Source organism: Lissotriton vulgaris, chromosome 5 (genome assembly GCF_964263255.1).
Source record: "Lissotriton vulgaris chromosome 5, aLisVul1.2, whole genome shotgun sequence".
NCBI classification, from domain to species: Eukaryota; Metazoa; Chordata; class Amphibia; order Caudata; family Salamandridae; genus Lissotriton; species Lissotriton vulgaris.
In genome coordinates, this window is record NC_141693.1 from 1,720,996,347 (window position 1) to 1,721,015,217 (window position 18,871).

The 18,871-nt window shown below is 44.3% G+C and overlaps 1 protein-coding gene across 2 annotated transcripts in view; it reads right to left on the reverse strand.

Moving 5' to 3' along the window:
* The window catches only part of HROB (homologous recombination factor with OB-fold), a 189,579-nt gene that overhangs the window by 116,987 nt on the left and 53,721 nt on the right, over window positions 1-18,871 (reverse strand). For both annotated transcript variants that reach the window (XM_086923925.1, XM_086923926.1), the window contains exon 6: window positions 12,760-12,868. In XM_086923925.1, coding sequence (XP_086780051.1) covers window positions 12,760-12,868 — 109 coding nt within the window. The remainder of the gene's footprint in view (window positions 1-12,759; window positions 12,869-18,871) is intronic.

The following is an 18,871-nucleotide window of genomic DNA, read 5'->3' on the forward strand; positions in this document are numbered from 1 at the left end:
TGGTTTCGTCGCGTACCATTTTTTTATTTTCAGCTTCCTAGCAAAAAGAAATAAATCAATCCTGGTGTCGGCAAAGTTCATATTCCTGGAGGGGCAAAAAGATAATCCCAAGGCAAGAGTTTTTTCTTCTTCCTTGGTGATGTTTCGAGAGATTGACAACGGTCAAATTCATTTCTGACTCTTTGTGCTCCTTGTTGTCATTCCCATGGGAGCTTTGTTGCCGTTTGCGCCGCCTCTTTTTTGCTTGTTTGTTGCGGCGGTTCCGCCTCTCTGCCCTCGTCCTCGACCTCTGACAGGACTTCCAGTTTGAAATGTTTCGTTCCTGGTCTTGCTTAACATCTGGAACTGCAATAAAAAATTGGGGTTTTTTGACGGCCCCTCGATCGCATCCTGGTTGGTTTCTACTGTTGAGGCGTCTGATACATTGCCATCTGATACGTCGCTTTCTACTACCTCCTGATTGACATTGGTAGTTAGTGTTGTTGTTATTGCTGCTCCTGTTTTTGTATCAAACAAATGGTCATACTTTTTTTGGAAGGTCAGAGTGCGACCAGCTTGGTAATCTTTATAGTCTCTGATAAATTTCCTTTGTTTTTTGGCCGTAATTTCTTCCTCCAATTTCTCCATTCTGACCATTAATTTTTTGAGGAACTCATCTAGTGCATCTTTGGACATGAGTTGACTAACTTCATCTGTTAGTTTCTCTATTTCAGCCAATATTTTTGCTCTGTCCTTGAGGGCATATTTTATTAAGATCCGCATCATTGTAGTGGAGCATGCTGCTGAGTTGTCAGTCCATTCCTGCAGCATCTCTACATCAGGATCCTCATATGTGGGGACCGTAAAAATACGTAGCCCCCTGGGTACCCTCTTGACTTCAATGTATCTCTGAAGCGATTCCGCTTCCCACCATTTGCCCAATTCCTTCTTGTATAGTCTCTCCAGTGCCGTTAGTTTGGTTTGTAAATTCGCCTCTGGTCCCAGGCTGGTTGGTGCTGTGGTTCCACGGACCGTGGTGTTGGGTTCGGTCATGAAGAGTTTATCCGCGGTTTTCTTACGACTAGCATCTAGCTCACCCGCCATGTTTTTTAATGTTATTACAGCTCTGTGCGCACAATGGTAATCCTATATTAGTACGTTTCTGTAAGATTACAGTGCGCTCCCTGCCTCCGGATACCCAAATGCGCAATTCAATTTACACTTCACAAGGGTTGAGGTCGGTAATCTGGTGCCGTCCGTGTCTCACCGTTCCCGATGGGGCTCGTCGGCCCTTTTCCCGACTCGTAAAACTCCTCGAAACATCCAATATGCGCAATTGTAGGTACACGCCGAAATTATGTCGACATAAGTTCGTCTGGTTAGGTTGGTCTCGCACCTCTCGGGTACATGAAATTCACTTCCCCGTCAGCGTGTTTCGGTATCCAGTGGGTCAGCTCACTACTTATGTTACAGATTCTCCCCACCACCGCTGGCGGGTGAGCTAGATGCTCGTCGTAAGAAAACCACGGATAAACTCTTCATGACCGAACCCAACACCACGGTCCGTGGAACCACAGCACCAACCAGCCTGGGACCAGAGGCGAATTTACAAACCAAACTAACGGCACTGGAGAGACTATACAAGAAGGAATTGGGCAAATGGTGGGAAGCGGAATCGCTTCAGAGATACATTGAAGTCAAGAGGGTACCCAGGGGGCTACGTATTTTTACGGTCCCCACATATGAGGATCCTGATGTAGAGATGCTGCAGGAATGGACTGACAACTCAGCAGCATGCTCCACTACAATGATGCAGATCTTAATAAAATATGCCAAGGACAGAGCAAAAATATTGGCTGAAATAGAGAAACTAACAGATGAAGTTAGTCAAATCATGTCCAAAGATGCACTAGATGAGTTCCTCAAAAAATTAATGGTCAGAATGGAGAAATTGGAGGAAGAAATTACGGCCAAAAAACAAAGGAAATTTATCAGAGACTATAAAGATTACCAAGCTGGTCGCACTCTGACCTTCCAAAAAAAGTATGACCATTTGTTTGATACAAAAACAGGAGCAGCAATAACAACAACACTAACTACCAATGTCAATCAGGAGGTAGTAGAAAGCGACGTATCAGATGGCAATGTATCAGACGCCTCAACAGTAGAAACCAACCAGGATGCGATCGAGGGGCCGTCAAAAAACCCCAATTTTTTATTGCAGTTCCAGATGTTAAGCAAGACAAGGAACGAAACATTTCAAACTGGAAGTCCTGTCAGAGGTCGAGGACGAGGGCAGAGAGGCGGAACCGCCGCAACAAACAAGCAAAAAAGAGGCGGCGCAAACGGCAACAAAGCTCCCATGGGAATGACAACAAGGAGCACAAAGAGTCAGAAATGAATTTGACCGTTGTCAATCTCTCGCAAAGAAACATCACCAAGGAAGAAGAAAAAACTCTTGCCTTGGGATTATCTTTTTGCCCCTCCAGGAATATGAACTTTGCCGACACCAGGATTGATTTATTTCTTTTTGCTAGGAAGCTGAAAATAAAAAAAATGGTACGCGACGAAACCAAAGACTAATGGAACTGTAAGTACCTCTACTAACATTTTTAATCTTGACACTAATGATGCAGAATTGATAAACATATTAGACTCTGACCCCGCAAACATTTCCAACTCGGATCTGGAACTCTTGGGGGCAAATACAGGATTAAACCCAGGATCCACTTTTAAACCCAAATCAGTTTTCTTACCCAATGTACAATGTGATGCAATTGAGGTCTTTGAGAAGGGAGTTGTGAAAGACCTGACCAGAATGAGGTATCAGAAAATTGCTCAAAGTAAGAAAAACTTATCCCCTGATCAAATTGCTGCTCTTGATGAATTGAAATTGGATAACACTATTGTGATCAGGGAAAGTGACAAGGGTGGCAATGTGGTGATAATGGACAAGACTAAATATCTACAAGAGGGTTACCGTCAATTGAGAGATGAGAACTGTTACTGTAGAAGCAACAGAGATGCATTACTAGGCTGTAACATCAGATATAGGGAAATGTTATGTGATTGGAAAGATAAGGGGCTTGTGGAGCAGGAAGAATACCAATACCTATACTGTGCCCATCCCAGAACACCGGTATTATATCTACTCCCTAAACTGCACAAAGATTCAAAGAACCCCCCGGGCCGCCCAATAGTGTCCTCAATTGGATCACTATTGGAACACACGTCCAAGTATATTGACTACTTTCTAAGGCCATACGTGATATCTCTCCCCTCCTACACCAGAGATACCACCCACTTTCTCACAATCATAAATGGCATTCACTGGGAAGAGGACTTTGTACTAGTCACGCTAGATGTTAGTAGTCTATACACTAGCATAGTACACCACCAGGGCTTACAAGCTGTGAAACACTATCTAAAAACCAGATCTGTGTCGTTTTCACAACATTCAACAATGCTGTTGGAGACGATTGAATTCAGTCTCACCAACAATTTCTTTTATTTTGATGGAGTCTTGTATCGACAGTCACAGGGCACGGCCATGGGGACCTGCTTCGCCCCCAGCTATGCGAATCTTTTCATGGGCTGGTGGGAGGAGCAGGTCGTCCAGGAGATGGCAGAATTCGATCAGGTGGCCCTGTGGCTGAGATACATAGACGACATCTTTTTTATTTGGTGTGGGGACGCAGATTCAGCCCAGTCCTTCATTGATAAATTAAATCTCAACCATCTGAATTTGACATTAACTGGAAACATCAGCAAAACAGAAGTTGAATTTCTTGATGTAATTGTGGGAGTGGAAAATAATCTACTCAATACCAAATTATATCGGAAAAAGACAGCAGGCAACAGCATCTTGAATGCTAACAGCTGCCATCCCCGGAGCTTAATAAACAGCATTCCTTACGGGGAACTACTGCGAGCTAAACGCAATTGCAGTAATGAGGCAGCATATCAAAGAGAAGAACATGTAATGTGTGAGAGATTTCGAAACAGGGGCTACAGCTTAAAAGTAATTAATACGGCCAAAGATAGAGTAGCTCTAAAGAAGAGAGATGAACTATTAAACCCCCACACCAACAGTGAAGACAGTGATACTGTGAGATTTATCACCACCTATTCCGAACAGGCCCAGAACATACGCAAGGTCCTTCACAAACACTGGCATGTCCTCCAGACAGATGTACACCTGACAAAATACATTTCAGATAATTCCCAAATTACCTTTAGAAAGGGAAAATCATTGAGAGATGAACTTAGCCCCAACTATATAACATCTAAAATGGATTCCAACAGAGGGGAAGGGGGCTTCAGGTGCTGCCGCAAATGTAAGGCATGTAAATTTAGCAAAGACTGCAGAACACTAAATGTCCCTAACAGTAAAAGAGTGTTTACTATTCAGAAACGATTATCATGCAACACACCATACAGCATATACATTCTGATCTGTCCTTGCAACAAATGGTATGTTGGCAGCACTAAACACACTGCCAAAAAGAGGGTATTAGAGCATTTGAGAGCGATACATAACAACAACAAACTCTACCCTGTTGCCAGACATTTTTCAGAGATGCACATGCAAAATGAACAATTGGTGCAATTGGTTGTCATTGACAGTGTGGACTTGGGAATAAGAGGAGGAAACCAAGAACTATCCCTTAGGAAACTTGAGTCCAAGTACATTGTGGATTTTGAATGTTTAACCCCAAAAGGTTTGAATGTGACGGAAGAACTGGCAATCCACTTATATGAATAAGACACTGTTGTGAATTGTTATCCGCGGTTTTCTGGATTTTAAAACTGTATTATAATTGATTTTATCCACAGGTTTGGAGGCATCACATGGTGGCGGCACAACATGGAAATGAAGTTAATGAGGGCACTGATTGTCTACCAAGGGACATTGCACTATTATGATTTATCTGGCCAACTGAGATGAACACAATCTCATCACGAGTAATGGATCATTGTTTTAAGATACCTTTGTGCCCACTGGGGCGATTCAACCACATTGTCGTAAAAACACGAATGCCCACTGGGGCGTTACTGATGTGAACACAGAAACATCGCTATGGCTGATGTAAACATAGGGCTGTCATGACAACGTAACAGCCTCTGGTGTTCTGATTGGCAGTAGACATTCAGTGATGTTAAAGATTGATGTCTCAATACGAGACAGGACTTTGCCTCAAAGTATGAATAACCTCGTGTTTGCCTTAATATCCAATTGATTATTGAAATATAAAATGATTGCCGATATTTGGACATACACAGAATGTCATAAGTATATTTATGTGACCTTACTTTAAAACCGGAAATCAGGTTGTCATATTATATATCTGTGTTAGGGACCGGAATGATATCAATTTGGTCCGAATAAGGGCAAGCAGAGTTGTCAACATTGTGTTATTTTAACAAACTTTCACACTGTAAGATGGCCGCCATCGTTTCATGCTATTCCATGTGATGTAAACATGTGCACGAGTGGGTGTTGCTTAAATGGCAGCAATGGGAGCCACAAGACGAGCGTGACCAAGCCGTAATGGCGAAACGCGTCGTGAAACTTTTTTCATCTGCCAAATAAATCTTTGAACACTGCAGCTCTGGGTGTCCCGTTTTTCATCAAAATCTTTGGTGTTTCTTGAAGTGAATTTATTCAGCCAGCTGGTGGCTGCAACGGGACCGCCCGCGCCGGCTCCTCCTTTGACCAGCGGTGGTGGGGAGAATATATATATATATATATATATATATATATATATATATTCCACATATTAAATCAATAAAGAGCACTAGTATATGAACTTTTTTTTTCTCCTTCTATAAAACCACGTATAGATACCACTTTAAGTTACCTAATTAGATCTTCACCGTAGGTTCCATTTGAGTTAGACATATTAGTTATATCAGGTCCTCCATTACCCTAATTTAAGAACGTCCCGGCTGAGCCTAGACAGAGCATCAGGGGTATCACAAACCGGATCCCTTCCGGTTGGATAATCTAGGGTTCCTCAGGGGTGGGGGGGAGGTGATCACGAGGGAAGGGGTTAGGGAAATAAAAAATAAAAGGTTTCTCATTTCTAAAATGGCGGTCGATAATTACATAAATAAAAAATGGGCGAGTTTTGCTTATTTTAGCAATATTAAGGGGAATGTATCGGCAGGACTCTCAGAAAATATCAGTAGACATGCCAAGTATGAGCACCATTAAGATTCTCTCCTGTAATGTTAATGGCCTGCGCACCATACCTAGAGCCAACACAATAGTACAATATATTCGGGATTTTAGTGCCCAGGTAATTATCCTCCAGGAGACACACCTGGTTGAAGCTGAAATTTTAGACTTGGTAAAAAAGAATAGATGGATAGACTTAACAGTCTCTACTTCTCAGACAGTTAATACAAGAGGGGTTGTCATTCTATTTAAAAAAAACATCACTACAAAACTCTTGAAACAAAAGGTCGATCCTCATGGTAGATGGGCAATCGCGACTGTTATGATTGGGGGGGTCAAGCATTACACTGGTAGGCTATTATGGGCCTAATGTGATGACCCATCTGTCCTGGCCACGTTGTTCTCCGAGCTGTTACATTTTCCAGAACCTATGATAATAGCGGGTGATTTTAACATTGTGCTTGATCCGAAGTTGGACAAGTCTACTTCTACCAGACAACAGTTACATTCTAAATCTAGAGATCTTCTAATTAAAAATATGCATCAATACGGATTTATTGATGTTTGGAGGGTAAGGTCGGGCTTGAAATCCGGCTTCTCTTTTAGAAACTATAAATATTGACATAGATCAAGGATCGATTTCATATTGGTTAACAAGTGCTTGGAAAAGTCAGTAAGGGATTTAACTTATTTACCATCACATCTGTCCGACCATTCGGCAGTACTTTTAGACCTTGAACTACAGTCCCAAAACACGACAGGGTCTTGGACAATTGGCAGATCCTTTCTTACATCCCTTGAGGACCTGGACTATGTTAAGGTCGAGACGCAAGAATTTTTTAAAACCAACATTGGCTCGGCGTCATCCAGTTTAGTATGGGATGCATATAAATGCTCTTTGAGAGGGATTGTCAAGAATAAAACTTCATATCGCAAGAAACAATACATTCAAGAGGTTACACTGATAGAGGCCAATATACTAAAAGCTCAATCATATTTAGAAAACTCAAACAACTGTTCAGACTACGCTATACAGACCAAACAGGAGGAGCTTACGAAACTTAAAGGACAAATGGCTTCTTTACTAAATCAGTGTATCCTGCAGAGGTGGGAAGCTAGTAAACTAGCTAACTTTGAATTCGGTGAAGGGGCAGGCAAACTATTAGCCTGGAAGTCCAGAACAGACCAAACACGTAATAATATCGCCTCTATAATAACAGACTCTGGTACAGCATCTTCAGACCCAGAAATAAGGTCAGCTTTTAAAGATTTTTTCCAGGCTATCTATAAGGAGGACAATAACATCACCCCTATTGATGTAGAAAACTGGCTTAACAAAGTCACCCTACCGACACTCTCTAAAGAACAGGCGAACCTATTAGACCACCCAATTATGTTAGAGGAGGTAACATCAGCCATAATAAACAGTAAACCTGGGAAGGCGGCAGGCTCGGATGGTCTTCCGGTAGAGATCTATAAACATATTGCAGCCGATATCGCCCCTTTTCTCACCAAGTTATTTAACCTGATACTGGTTGAGGGCGACTTCCCCCCTCTATCATGGAGTAAAGCTTCCATTACGCTAATCTTGAAACCAGGCAAAGTAGCTACGGCCTGTGACTCATATCGCCCAATTTCAGTCCTCAACGCTGACTATAAAATCTTTACGTCTATATTAGCCAAACGAATGGGACAGGTAGCTCCCTTAATCTTACATCCTAACCAAAAGGGTTTCGTTAGGGGTCGCCAACTCTACGAGTTAATTTACGACCTAATAGGTGCAATTGACAAGGCAACTAATTCATCACTGCCCTTGGCCATTCTTACCTTGGACGCTGCCAAGGCCTTCGACAGGGTCAATTGGAAATACATGTCGGGGGCCTTGGAAAAATTCGGGGTGGGCCGAGCTTTTCGTAGAGCGGTGGAACTATTATACCATGAACCTTCAGCCTCGGTTTTGGTTAACGGTGGAATGTCGGAACCTTTTACCATCACAAGAGGCACCCGGCAGTGTTGCCCGCTCTCGCCCCTACTTTTTGATATCTATATGGAGCCATTCGCCCAACTGATTCGTGAAGAAATTAACATCGCTACATTTAGTAACAGAGATTGGGAAAAAAAAGTATCTCTATACGCTGATGATCTCATGATCTCATGATCTTAACATCTGATATCAACACAGCATTTCCATCAGTAATTAATTTGGCACAAAAATTCGGTAAAATTTCCGGCTATGAAATTAACGCCACAAAAACTGAGGTAATGGCATGGAACAGCACTAATACGACACTTCCAGTACAACCCTGTGACAGTATGAGATATTTAGGTATTAAAATTTTAAAAGATATCAACCAGATCGCCCACATAAATTTTACTCAGGTAGCCAAAGACTGCAGGAACCTAATGAATTCTTGGAGACATCTTCCATTGACATTCTTGGGCCGATCGAATTTGGTCAAGATGCCCATTTTACCTAAGTTGACCTTTATTTTCAACAGTTTACCACTTTATTTTGAGAGGAAAATGATAGCAAAGATGCAAAGTGACATCACTTCATTTATATGGAGGAACAAGACAGCAAGAATCTCTTGGAATAAACTTAGGCGTCGTAGGGAGAAGGGGGGTTTGGCTGGCCCGGATATTCAAATCTATGCCTGGGCATTTCAGCTGGCACATGCCCGAATCTTATTCAAAACTCCAACTGTTCAGGGCATAGGCCTTATGTTTTCAACACTACTAAAATGTGAAGGTTTAAATCAAACGGTATTCTTATTCAAGTTTGGAGATCCAACATTTTTTAAGAAGATTAAGTTGAAGATACTACAGGGCCTAGCAAGAACCTGGTATAACCTTAGAACTATTACCAAAATAGGCTACTATTCTAACGGTTCTCCTATATGGGATCTTCCGGCTCCACCTGAGTGGACTAAAGATGCATTGATAAGCCCGCTAAAAGAAGCTGGGATTTTAACTTAGGGAGATCTCTTTTTTGAAGGGGAAATGCTCTCCTGGGAACATCTAGTGAGTAAGGTAGGCTGCAACCTATCAAGACTCAAATTTCTCCAGATCTCTAGTTGGGCGATAGCACAAAAATCTGACCCCACTCGCCGACCAATACGATCACTGGGTGGGAACAGTCAACTAGAATCTTCCCTACTCGACAATGCCCTAAAAACCAAAGAGGTTTCCCATTTCTATAACTTAATCTTAGAGGAAATAGACGGAATATTCCACCTTCCAGATCATCTTTGGGGTCTTCTACTGCCGATAACAAACCTGAATGAATTATGGGAGATATCCTTTACCGTGTTATGGGACATTGTTAAACCAGCGTGGCTGCAAAGAAACCACTTTTTTACCCTTCACAGGGCTTATTATTCTCCTCAGAGGTTGTCCAAATTTTCACCCGGTACACCAGTAGCCTGCCCTCGGTGTGGACAAGTTGAAGCCTCTGACGCACATATGTTTTACGATTGCCCACATCTAACATCTTATTGGCAATCAATAAGCAACAAACTAACATCTTCTACAGGTACCACTGTGAATATAGATCTAGGCCTGGTAATTTTTGGAGTAAAAGGCAAAAAACGTAGTGCAAGTAATAACCTCTTGTTCTACTCAATTTTAGTGGCTCGACGTGAGATTTGTAAACGTTGGAAAGAGGCCTCCCCCCCGACACTACAAGACTGGAGTTCCTCCATGCTTTCTATATCGAAACTGGATCAATCCAGAGGAGGCAAACCAGAAAAAAGAGCTTTTTGGTTGAAACTCGATTGGTCTCAATAAGTAGAAACTGGGGGGTTTTTTTGTGTTTTTTTTTCCCCCAGTTCCAATGATTACGAAGCCATGTCGTACTCCTTTCGCTTATTCACGTCTGTCCTTCATATTTAAGGTCAATTTGTGGTATAGGCAGTGGTGTAATTTGGCTAATGGCAAGTTCCATCTCAAGAATTACAAAAGGGGCTGTGACTTAGTGTGAAGCTAACCTAGCTGTAGGGTCTTGGCGCTCCTTCTTAACGATTGACCCCTACCAGTCCTGCACTGAGACAGCATGTTGGTCTTCCAAGTCACACTTTTTCGAGCCCACGGTACTGATGGGTCAGCCATGGTTGAGATGAGGAACAAAAAAAAAAAAAAAAAAAAAGTTAAAAAAGCGGTCAACAAATCATGGCATATTTTAAATACAGGGACAACGTCGTTGGAGTGACCTCTATTTGCACAAAAACGAAGTAGTAATCTTCGAGATCTGTTAGTGCATTCAAGACTGAGGGTTACACAACAGGACACTAGACAAACTACATTATGGGGTACTTCACCAGTGATCGGACATTTTCCGTGTGGATTATGTTCTGTATGTCCGTTTAACAGAAAAGTCACACAATTAGGCGCTGAGATGCCCCTGGGTGAGTCATGCGCTATACAAAAGGACCATAACATAACATAACAATTGGATTTGGGTTTTAAAACACCAAGGGTAATAAATTCACATGCCAATTGTAACACGAGTGGGGTCATTTATATGATCACGTGCCCTTGTTTACTGGTCTATATCGGTATGACCACTAGAAAGATGAAACACAGGATGGTGGAGCATTGGTGTGCTTTCCAGCGTAAGGAAACAAATACACGGATGACAAGACATTTTGTTGACAGAACACATACCGAGGATGATGTTACCTGGGTCATAATTGATAAACCAAAATGTATTATTTTATTTTTTATTTATTTTATTTTTTAAACTTTTAAGGCGCAACAGCTACCCAAGAAGGGTTTCCCGGCGCCGAGACACAGCACATAGGTAGCAGGGGGTTTCAGGGTCATTCAAGTTATTGTTCGAACAACCAGGTTTTGATGTTCTTTCTGAACCTAGCATGGTTTTCTTCTTTGCAAATGTAGGGAGGGAGTGCGTTCCAAAGGGATGACGTTAACATGGGGCCCTTGGAAAGGGTACTTCTGCATAGAGAACAGAGATGGGTGTTCCGCATGAAAAGTCATATCTTCGGTTTGAATGAAGATATACCATGGAATGCACTATAGAAACCTAACATCTGGCATATACCTCTGTTCTCTCTAGAAAGTTTCTTCCCCTAGACTGTATAGTTAAAGTCTGATTCACATAAGTGGTTAGTGGCGTGATGTGCAATTTAGTTCTGACATTGCCATATTAATATAGGGGTTAAGGGTGTTTGCTTTCGGTATCAGTATATGCATGTATTATATATGATACTATATATCCCACAATGCACTGTGTTAGGATTGTACTTTTGTTTTTGGCACACGCGGAATTTATTTCCCCTTCCTCCCCTTTTGGCAAGTACATCATGGAAACCCAGTTTCACATAGCGCTTCTGTGTGCCATTGGGGATACTTATTAAACTATTTCTCCCTAAATGAGATGGTTTTAATTCACACTTTTTTATATTATTTTGCACTCTGCCCCTCACTCACTCTTAACATTGGAGTGTAGAACACCTCACGCTCCTCTCCTGAGGGAGAGTTGTAGCCCACACAGTGCACCTTGCGGGCACTGCGTGTAAGAGGGAACCCAATGATGAAGCACGTCACACAAGTGGTGAGTGAGGGTTCTCTTCTTTAAAAAGCAATTGACCAAGTTAGTAATTTTGAATTGTTCTGTGCACATTACTATTCACAATCCAGCTATTCAACCATTAGGTTACCTGTTGTGAGTATTATTTAGTGGAGTGGTACCTAGGATGGTTATAATTCCTCCAATAGAGACCTTGTTGTGAGATATTTCCAACACATGTAAACACAGACATTCAGGCCTACCAGCCTTGTCGATGCTGAGAAAAAGAAGGAATAAAGGATTGCTTTCTGCAAAGAAATCATATAGAAGGTAACAGACAAACTTTGACAAACTTCGTAGTGACTGAGTGTACTTTTCAGGCTATGTTTTGTAAAAAATAGTCCTTCATTGATTCCAATGGTAACACATTCTAGGAGAAGGAATGGTACCAAACAGCCGAAAATATGATGTGAGACAGTAGTAGCAGCCAAACCCAATCCATGTATATTTTAAATAGCAGGTCATGTCAAACCAGACATAAAAAGAAGTTTTCTTGTTAGAGATGGTCATGCTACATTAAAAATACCACTGGTAAAGTTTTCTGCAGTCTATTTTGTAGACACCGGAAAAAAAACAGTCTTAGGCAATTGTGCATGCCATAAAACAAACAACATTTTCAGAAGTTGGGAAAACAATGAAAAACAAACACTGAAAACAATAAACAAAGTATTTCATTTTGCTGAGATAGCAAAGTATTTTTTCAGTAAAGACTTGAATTGGGCTGGACAGTGATCGTGTCCTTTGTTTGACCTTTTGAGTTTTCAGTTTCTGCCCCCCACACTACCTCCTTATGAAGCCCTATGTACACTGAGAGCCAAGCAGACTAATGTAATCTTGCCAAGATGAAGGTTTAGGACAGGCCAGTAAACCAGGCATAGTACAAATGCTGGTATTATTTGATGTGGGTACACCTTTCAATAATAGGAGTCAACAGCACTATCATACAGCACAAGGTGACACAAAGCATGCCTTGTTTAGCTCGCTACCCATATGTTCAGAAAAACCTTCTCACCTGTGGGGTCTCTGAAGACAGCGCAGGCATCGACATTGGAACGCACCAACGATTTCAGCATCACCGCCATGCTAGGGACTTTGTTTTTTGGGAGCTGCTTCAATGCTGCCTGTAAATAGGTGAAAAAAAAAAAAGAGGGACAGTAGTAGGTTATGCACTCTTGTTCAAGAGAGCAAAGTATTCTACTATTAATACTAATGAACTATGAAAGTATCAATTTTCTGAACATCTGATGCACAGCACATTAGTTCATCCTTTCCCTCTTGACCAAACATAGCATATGCTACGGAATAACAAGCTTTAGCAACGCCAATAATTCTAGCCTATACAAGAGCTATTGGCTTTGCCAATGTGGTTTTGCCATGTTGTACACCAGTGTGACTGCTGTTCAGCGGGGCTAAACGTTAGTGGAATGGACTGTCCTAGAGATGAGTAGGGTGGGGGGGGGGTTGTGGAGAAGGAATGTGTCGTCGAGATGAGTAGGGGAGGGGAGTATTGGGTCAGAGATGAGTAGCGGGAGTAGAATGTCAGATGTGAGTAGCAGGGAGTAGAGTGTTGTAGAGATGAGTAGGGGGGAGTAGTGTTGTAGAGAGTTGTAGAGATGAGTAGGGGGAGTAGAGTGTCAGATGAGTAGCGTTCAGTGGCAGGAGAGTGGCGTAGAGTGGAATGAAATGGATTGAGGTTGTGGAATGGATTGGAGTATATTGGATTGAAGTAGAGGGGGTTCAATTGAGTGGGTGGACTGGATGGTGTGGATTAGAATTGGGTGATGTGGATTGGATTGGGGTTGACTGGATTGAATTAGAGTAGGGTGGTTTGGAGTGGGGTAAATTAGAGTGGAGTGAAGGGGATGGATTGACTGCAATGGAGGGGCGTGGGGTAGACTGGTTCGGAGTGGGGCGTATTGGAGGGGGTGGATTGGAATGGGGTAGATTGGAGTATGGTGGGGTAAATTAGATTAGGGTGGGGTGGATTGGACAACAGTGTGGAGTGAGATGGACTGGATTAGATTGCAGTTGGTAGACTGGAGTGGGGCAGACTGTTTTTGATCAGAGGATATGAATATGAGGTGGATAGGAAGCACTGGAGTGTGGGGGAATGGAGTGGATTGGGATGAGTAGGGTGGATTGAATTGGTCTGGGGTGGAGTGGAGTGAGTGGAGCAGTGTGGTGTGGTGTATTGGAATGGGGCGGAGGGGGTGGCTTGGGGTGTATGCATGATTATATGTTAATGCATAATTTCAGAGACTACACATAAGAAACAATGCCGCTTTGCAATAAAATAATCCTCATCTTTTGAGAACAGCTCTTACAAGCAAAAACAAAAAAGCGCTGCTCGCTGGCGAGAAATTTTGCGAGAGAGGGGTTTCAGAAAAAGGCTTTAAGCCCCACCCATCATTTCCATTGGCTGGCATAACCGTTTATACTAAACAGTGGCCTGCCATTGGAAATGAGGGTTTTTTGTGGGCGCCCTTTCGCCTTCGATCTGACTGGGTCGCCTGCTTTGCTGCTGTCGCAAAGCACTTTATCTTTATGGGGTTGTGTGTTTCTAATTCACGATAATTAGAAACACATGGCCCCATAAAGATAAGAGATCGATGCTTGTTTTATATAGCGCGTACTTTGCCAGAGGACAGACAGTGCGATGTAAACCAGCATCTGCAATTCGCGAGAGCTTGTTATTATTTCCTATTTTCTTGAATTACTCGATATTTTAATGGCTGGCCCCTGCCCGCCAATCCGTCGCATCTCCTGTCGCTCCTGTTATTTCTTGGTTTTTTGTTTGATGGGATCCCATAGAAGCCTTTTTGTTTCTTTTTATTTTTTAACCTTTACAGAATGTATGCAGCATGTGGTCAATGTACCCCTTCCATGCCTAACCCCTTTACAAACAGAACAGGAGAAGAGGACACAACACACATAGTCAGCCATGACTGCTCTCAGCGAGCGTTTCTGGCCCAGGGGCCGCCACCGCACATCCGAGGGCTCACTCAGCTGGAAGAACGGCCCTCAATGAGCCTTTCTGGCCGGCGGCCGCCAGCGCACACCTGAGCCAGCTGTGGCAGTCTACATGGCGGCTGACTCACTGCTGACTAAAGCACGGTCACAGCTGACTTCCAGCCCTAGCGGAGGGGATGCGTAGGTCATGCTTAGAATCTGAGTGATGCTGAGATGGGGCGGCATGGAGCTGGACGCTCTGTTCCCTGCTCCAAGAAAAGTCTGAGCCCTTCGGCGACGACTGAGAAGACCCCGAATAGACTTCACTCAGAATTTGTTAGATACAGCATCAGTGTGATGTACGCACAACGTATCCCTTTAGCATGACTCTGAATAACAGAAAAGTACGTCAATGGGTTCAGGAAGTAGTTCTAAAGTGTTTCATTTCTTTTATAGTATAACTACACAGTATCTATTCTACACCCAGACTTAATGATAGATAAGAAAGAGACACCGACACAGGACAATCGGTTCTTTTACTCTCTGTTGGTGTTATGCTTAGAATTTATACAGTTGTATATTGCACTCCCTGAACCACCTTAATAGGGCGAATGCTGCACCAAGGACGACACAGACACTAGTGAAACCCTCCAGGATTTTGCGGCCAAAAAAAAGCAACATTTGCGACAGAAAAACCTAAAACTTTGCAATATTTTTGGGGTGGCCCAAACAAGTGCCTGCCACAAAAATACTGCACGGTCTGTGCGGTCACTGCTGGAGACAGTGCTGTGTTACAATCTGTAACCTCACAGAGTCTCCAGCAGAACTAGAGGATGTCCGTTGCCATTAACAGAAGGTTACAAAGTGAAACCAGCTCTTCCTGTCATAAAACAACCACGGTCCTTACCCTGTGCAGGGCAGCAGGCAGTAGGAGGACGGCTTCGGAAGTATATAAAAACAAGCATTGAAAATGCAATAGGTCTCGCCTTTGATTAAGTTGAAGCCATTTGCTTTGCTAATGGTATTCAATAGCAAAGCAAATCGAGACCTACTGCATGTTTAATGCTGGTTGTATGGCCGGGATGCCCGCCACCCCCTCCCAACACCAATTCCCAATGGGAGAAGACGGACACAGGTTTGAACTTTTGGAAGGCGGGGGGGGGGGTAGTTACCCCCCCGGCCGTATTTATTAAAGTATGAAACAAAATTTAAAACATTAAATAAAAGTTTCATGAATTATGTACAATTTTACATTTATTACATTTTGATGAAGACATGTTCTTTGGCTAACCTTAACAGATCTCTAATACAAAGGTTTCCTAGCCGAGTCTAGCATCCTGAAAATGCATACATTCTAAATTAAAATTGTACATCCTAGCATTAAGGGCCAACGGCAAGGTCTTAACCGGTGTCAGATCCCTACTACCAACATCCCGCCCTCGCGGTGTGAGTGGCGCATGCGCAGAAGACTCTACCCTCATTGCCAACTGTAACTTCCCTTGTCGTGGGGGCCCCCTTTTCACTCGACGCCATCTTAAAGGTCGTCCGAGTTCCCGTCTGAGGTATCTGTAGGAAGGACAGCGTGGTCTCCCCCCCATCCCCACACTCTATCCGCCGTCGCGGATATCCGGCCCCTGGGAAATTCGTAGGAGGGGCATCTAGCCGCCTCCCCCCTGGGAGGGGCCTATGGCGGTCTCCCCCTAGGCGACCCATCCTTAGTGGGTGCCGCCTCCCCATGGAAGGGGCCAATGGCCGCCTCCGCCGGGCGCTCCCATCCATTCTGGGTGGCGCCCCCCTCTAGGGACCTTGAAATTACTGCTCACCGATCATGACCTTTCCGCCCGACCAAAAAATAAATACGACAGTTGTTGATCTACTAAGGGAAGAAAAAATTCTGACATAGCCTTGATGAGTCATCAACCGCACTTTCCTACAAAGGGAAACATTATCCTAAAGGCAGAAGTCACATCATTATATGAAACATTCCTTTACTTCTCTACAAAGGAAAAAAGGCCTATACATTTCTTTCTAATCAAAACTTTATTTAAACAAACATTGCCATAAGGGGCTGGTGGGTGGGTCAAAATTGCCGCTTGTTCCGTCGAGGGCTCACGAGCAACAAGTGGGTGCAGCCTTCAGAGCACAGGAACAAGAGGACGCTTCTTCGGATTCCCGCTCTCTTTATCCATCTGCGGGAGGGCGTGGACCCTCCCCTGGTCCGCCTACCGGGCGTGGTCTTCCATGCGGGTGTCTAGGACAACCCCTCCTCGGCGGGGAAGGGCGTGCCCCGGCTACGCCACTTCGGGCATACCAGCCGAGCCACGCCTCCCGCCCAAAATGGTTTCCCGGGGGGATCGGGGCACCCAACCATACGTTCGGGGGGACCGAGTGGTCGCCCCTTTCCATATGGCCGGGATGCCCGCCACCCCCTCCCAACACCAATTCCCAATGGGAGAAGACGGACACAGGTTTGAACTTTTGGAAGGCAGGGGGGGAGTTACCCCCCCCCGGCCGTATTTATTAAAATATGAAACAAAATTTAAAACATTAAATAAAAGTTTCATGAATTATGTACAATTTTACATTTATTACATTTCGATGAAGACATGTTCTTTGGCTAACCTTAACAGATCTCGAATACAAAGGTTTCCTAGCCGAGTCTAGCATCCTGAAAATGCATACATTCTAAATTAAAATTGTACATCCCAGCATTAAGGGCCAACGGCAAGGTCTTAACTGGTGTCAGATCCCTACTACCAACATCCCGCCCTCGCGGTGTGAGTGGCGCATGCGCAGAGGACTCTACCCTCATTGCCAACTGTAACTTCCCTTGTCGTGGGGGCCCCCTTATCACTCAACACCATCTTAAAGGTCGTCCGAGTTCCCGTGTGAGGTATCTGTAGGAAGGACAGTGTGGTCTCCCCCCATCCCCACACTCACTATCCGCCGTCGCGGATATCCGGCCCCCGGGAAATTCGTAGGAGGGGCATCTAGCCGCCTCCCCCCTGGGAGGGGCCTATGGCCGTCTCCCCCTAGGCGACCCATCCTTAGTGGGTGCCGCCTGCCCGTGGAAGGGGCCAATGGCCGCCTCCCCCCGGGCGCTCCCATCCATTCTGGGTGGCGCCCCCCTCTAGGGACCTTGAAATTACTGCTCACCGATCATGACCTTACCGCCACAGGCCGGATAGTTGACCGACTATCCGGCCCCCCCTACTCCTCCTAAAGGTCATGCTTCCTCAAACCCCTTAGCCATGCTATGCAGTCTCCTATGAGTAAATCATTCCCCTCCCTGGACAGGTGAACCCCATCATTCAGATACATGTGATCACCCCGAATACACCCGTGAGGAATGCTATGCAACTGCGCGGAGCGAAACAATTTACCAATTTTATTGTTAACCCTCTTCACTGAGTGGTTCAGTGCTGACACTGAAAGGCCCCCCCGCCAGACCTTCCTGGGGATCATGTGGGACCAGGCAATCGTGCACCCCGGGACTTTTTTAGCCAGCCAGCTAACAGCGGACAGGATGTGTTCTAATAACACTCGTCTACCCAGTGTCACCAAGTCATTGCCCCCAAGGTGTACTATGACTACAGATGGCGGTGACCTTTGCCGCCCTAAAAGACCCTCAAAAAACTATTGAAATTGGTCAAAACAGAGCCCGCCCTTCCCATGGAAGGTGACTCTGTACCAGTATTTCCCAGATGCGTGAGTCGCGTCACCTGCCTTGAATACGTCCCCGGCGCGCCTCACATATGAGTGGCCCACGACCCATACCACTCTCTTTCCAGTCGGTGATCCTTGACCGCTGGTCTCCTGATGCTGGGTCGACTTCAAATTCTGCCCCGCGTGACAGGCTCGCGAAACTGTAATTCAAACAAAAGATAGGAAGCGTGAGTGTATGTCAATTGGTCTTTACAACATGTGCAATCGCACATACCTTTTGAAGCAATTCGAGGACCAACGGCCCAGCTGTTTTACTTCCTCCGCACTCTGACCCCTGGCTGTAGCCTCAGTAGCAGCCCCTATCCTAAAGGAGTGGGTCCCAAAATCGCACGGGTCCATGCCCGCGGCAGCGATTGACAGTGCTAGCACCCTCTGAAACTGAAATCTCGTCAGAGGGGTGCCATCCTTGTGCCTAAGCAGGCTCCCTCCCCATGTAGCCGTCCTCTGTG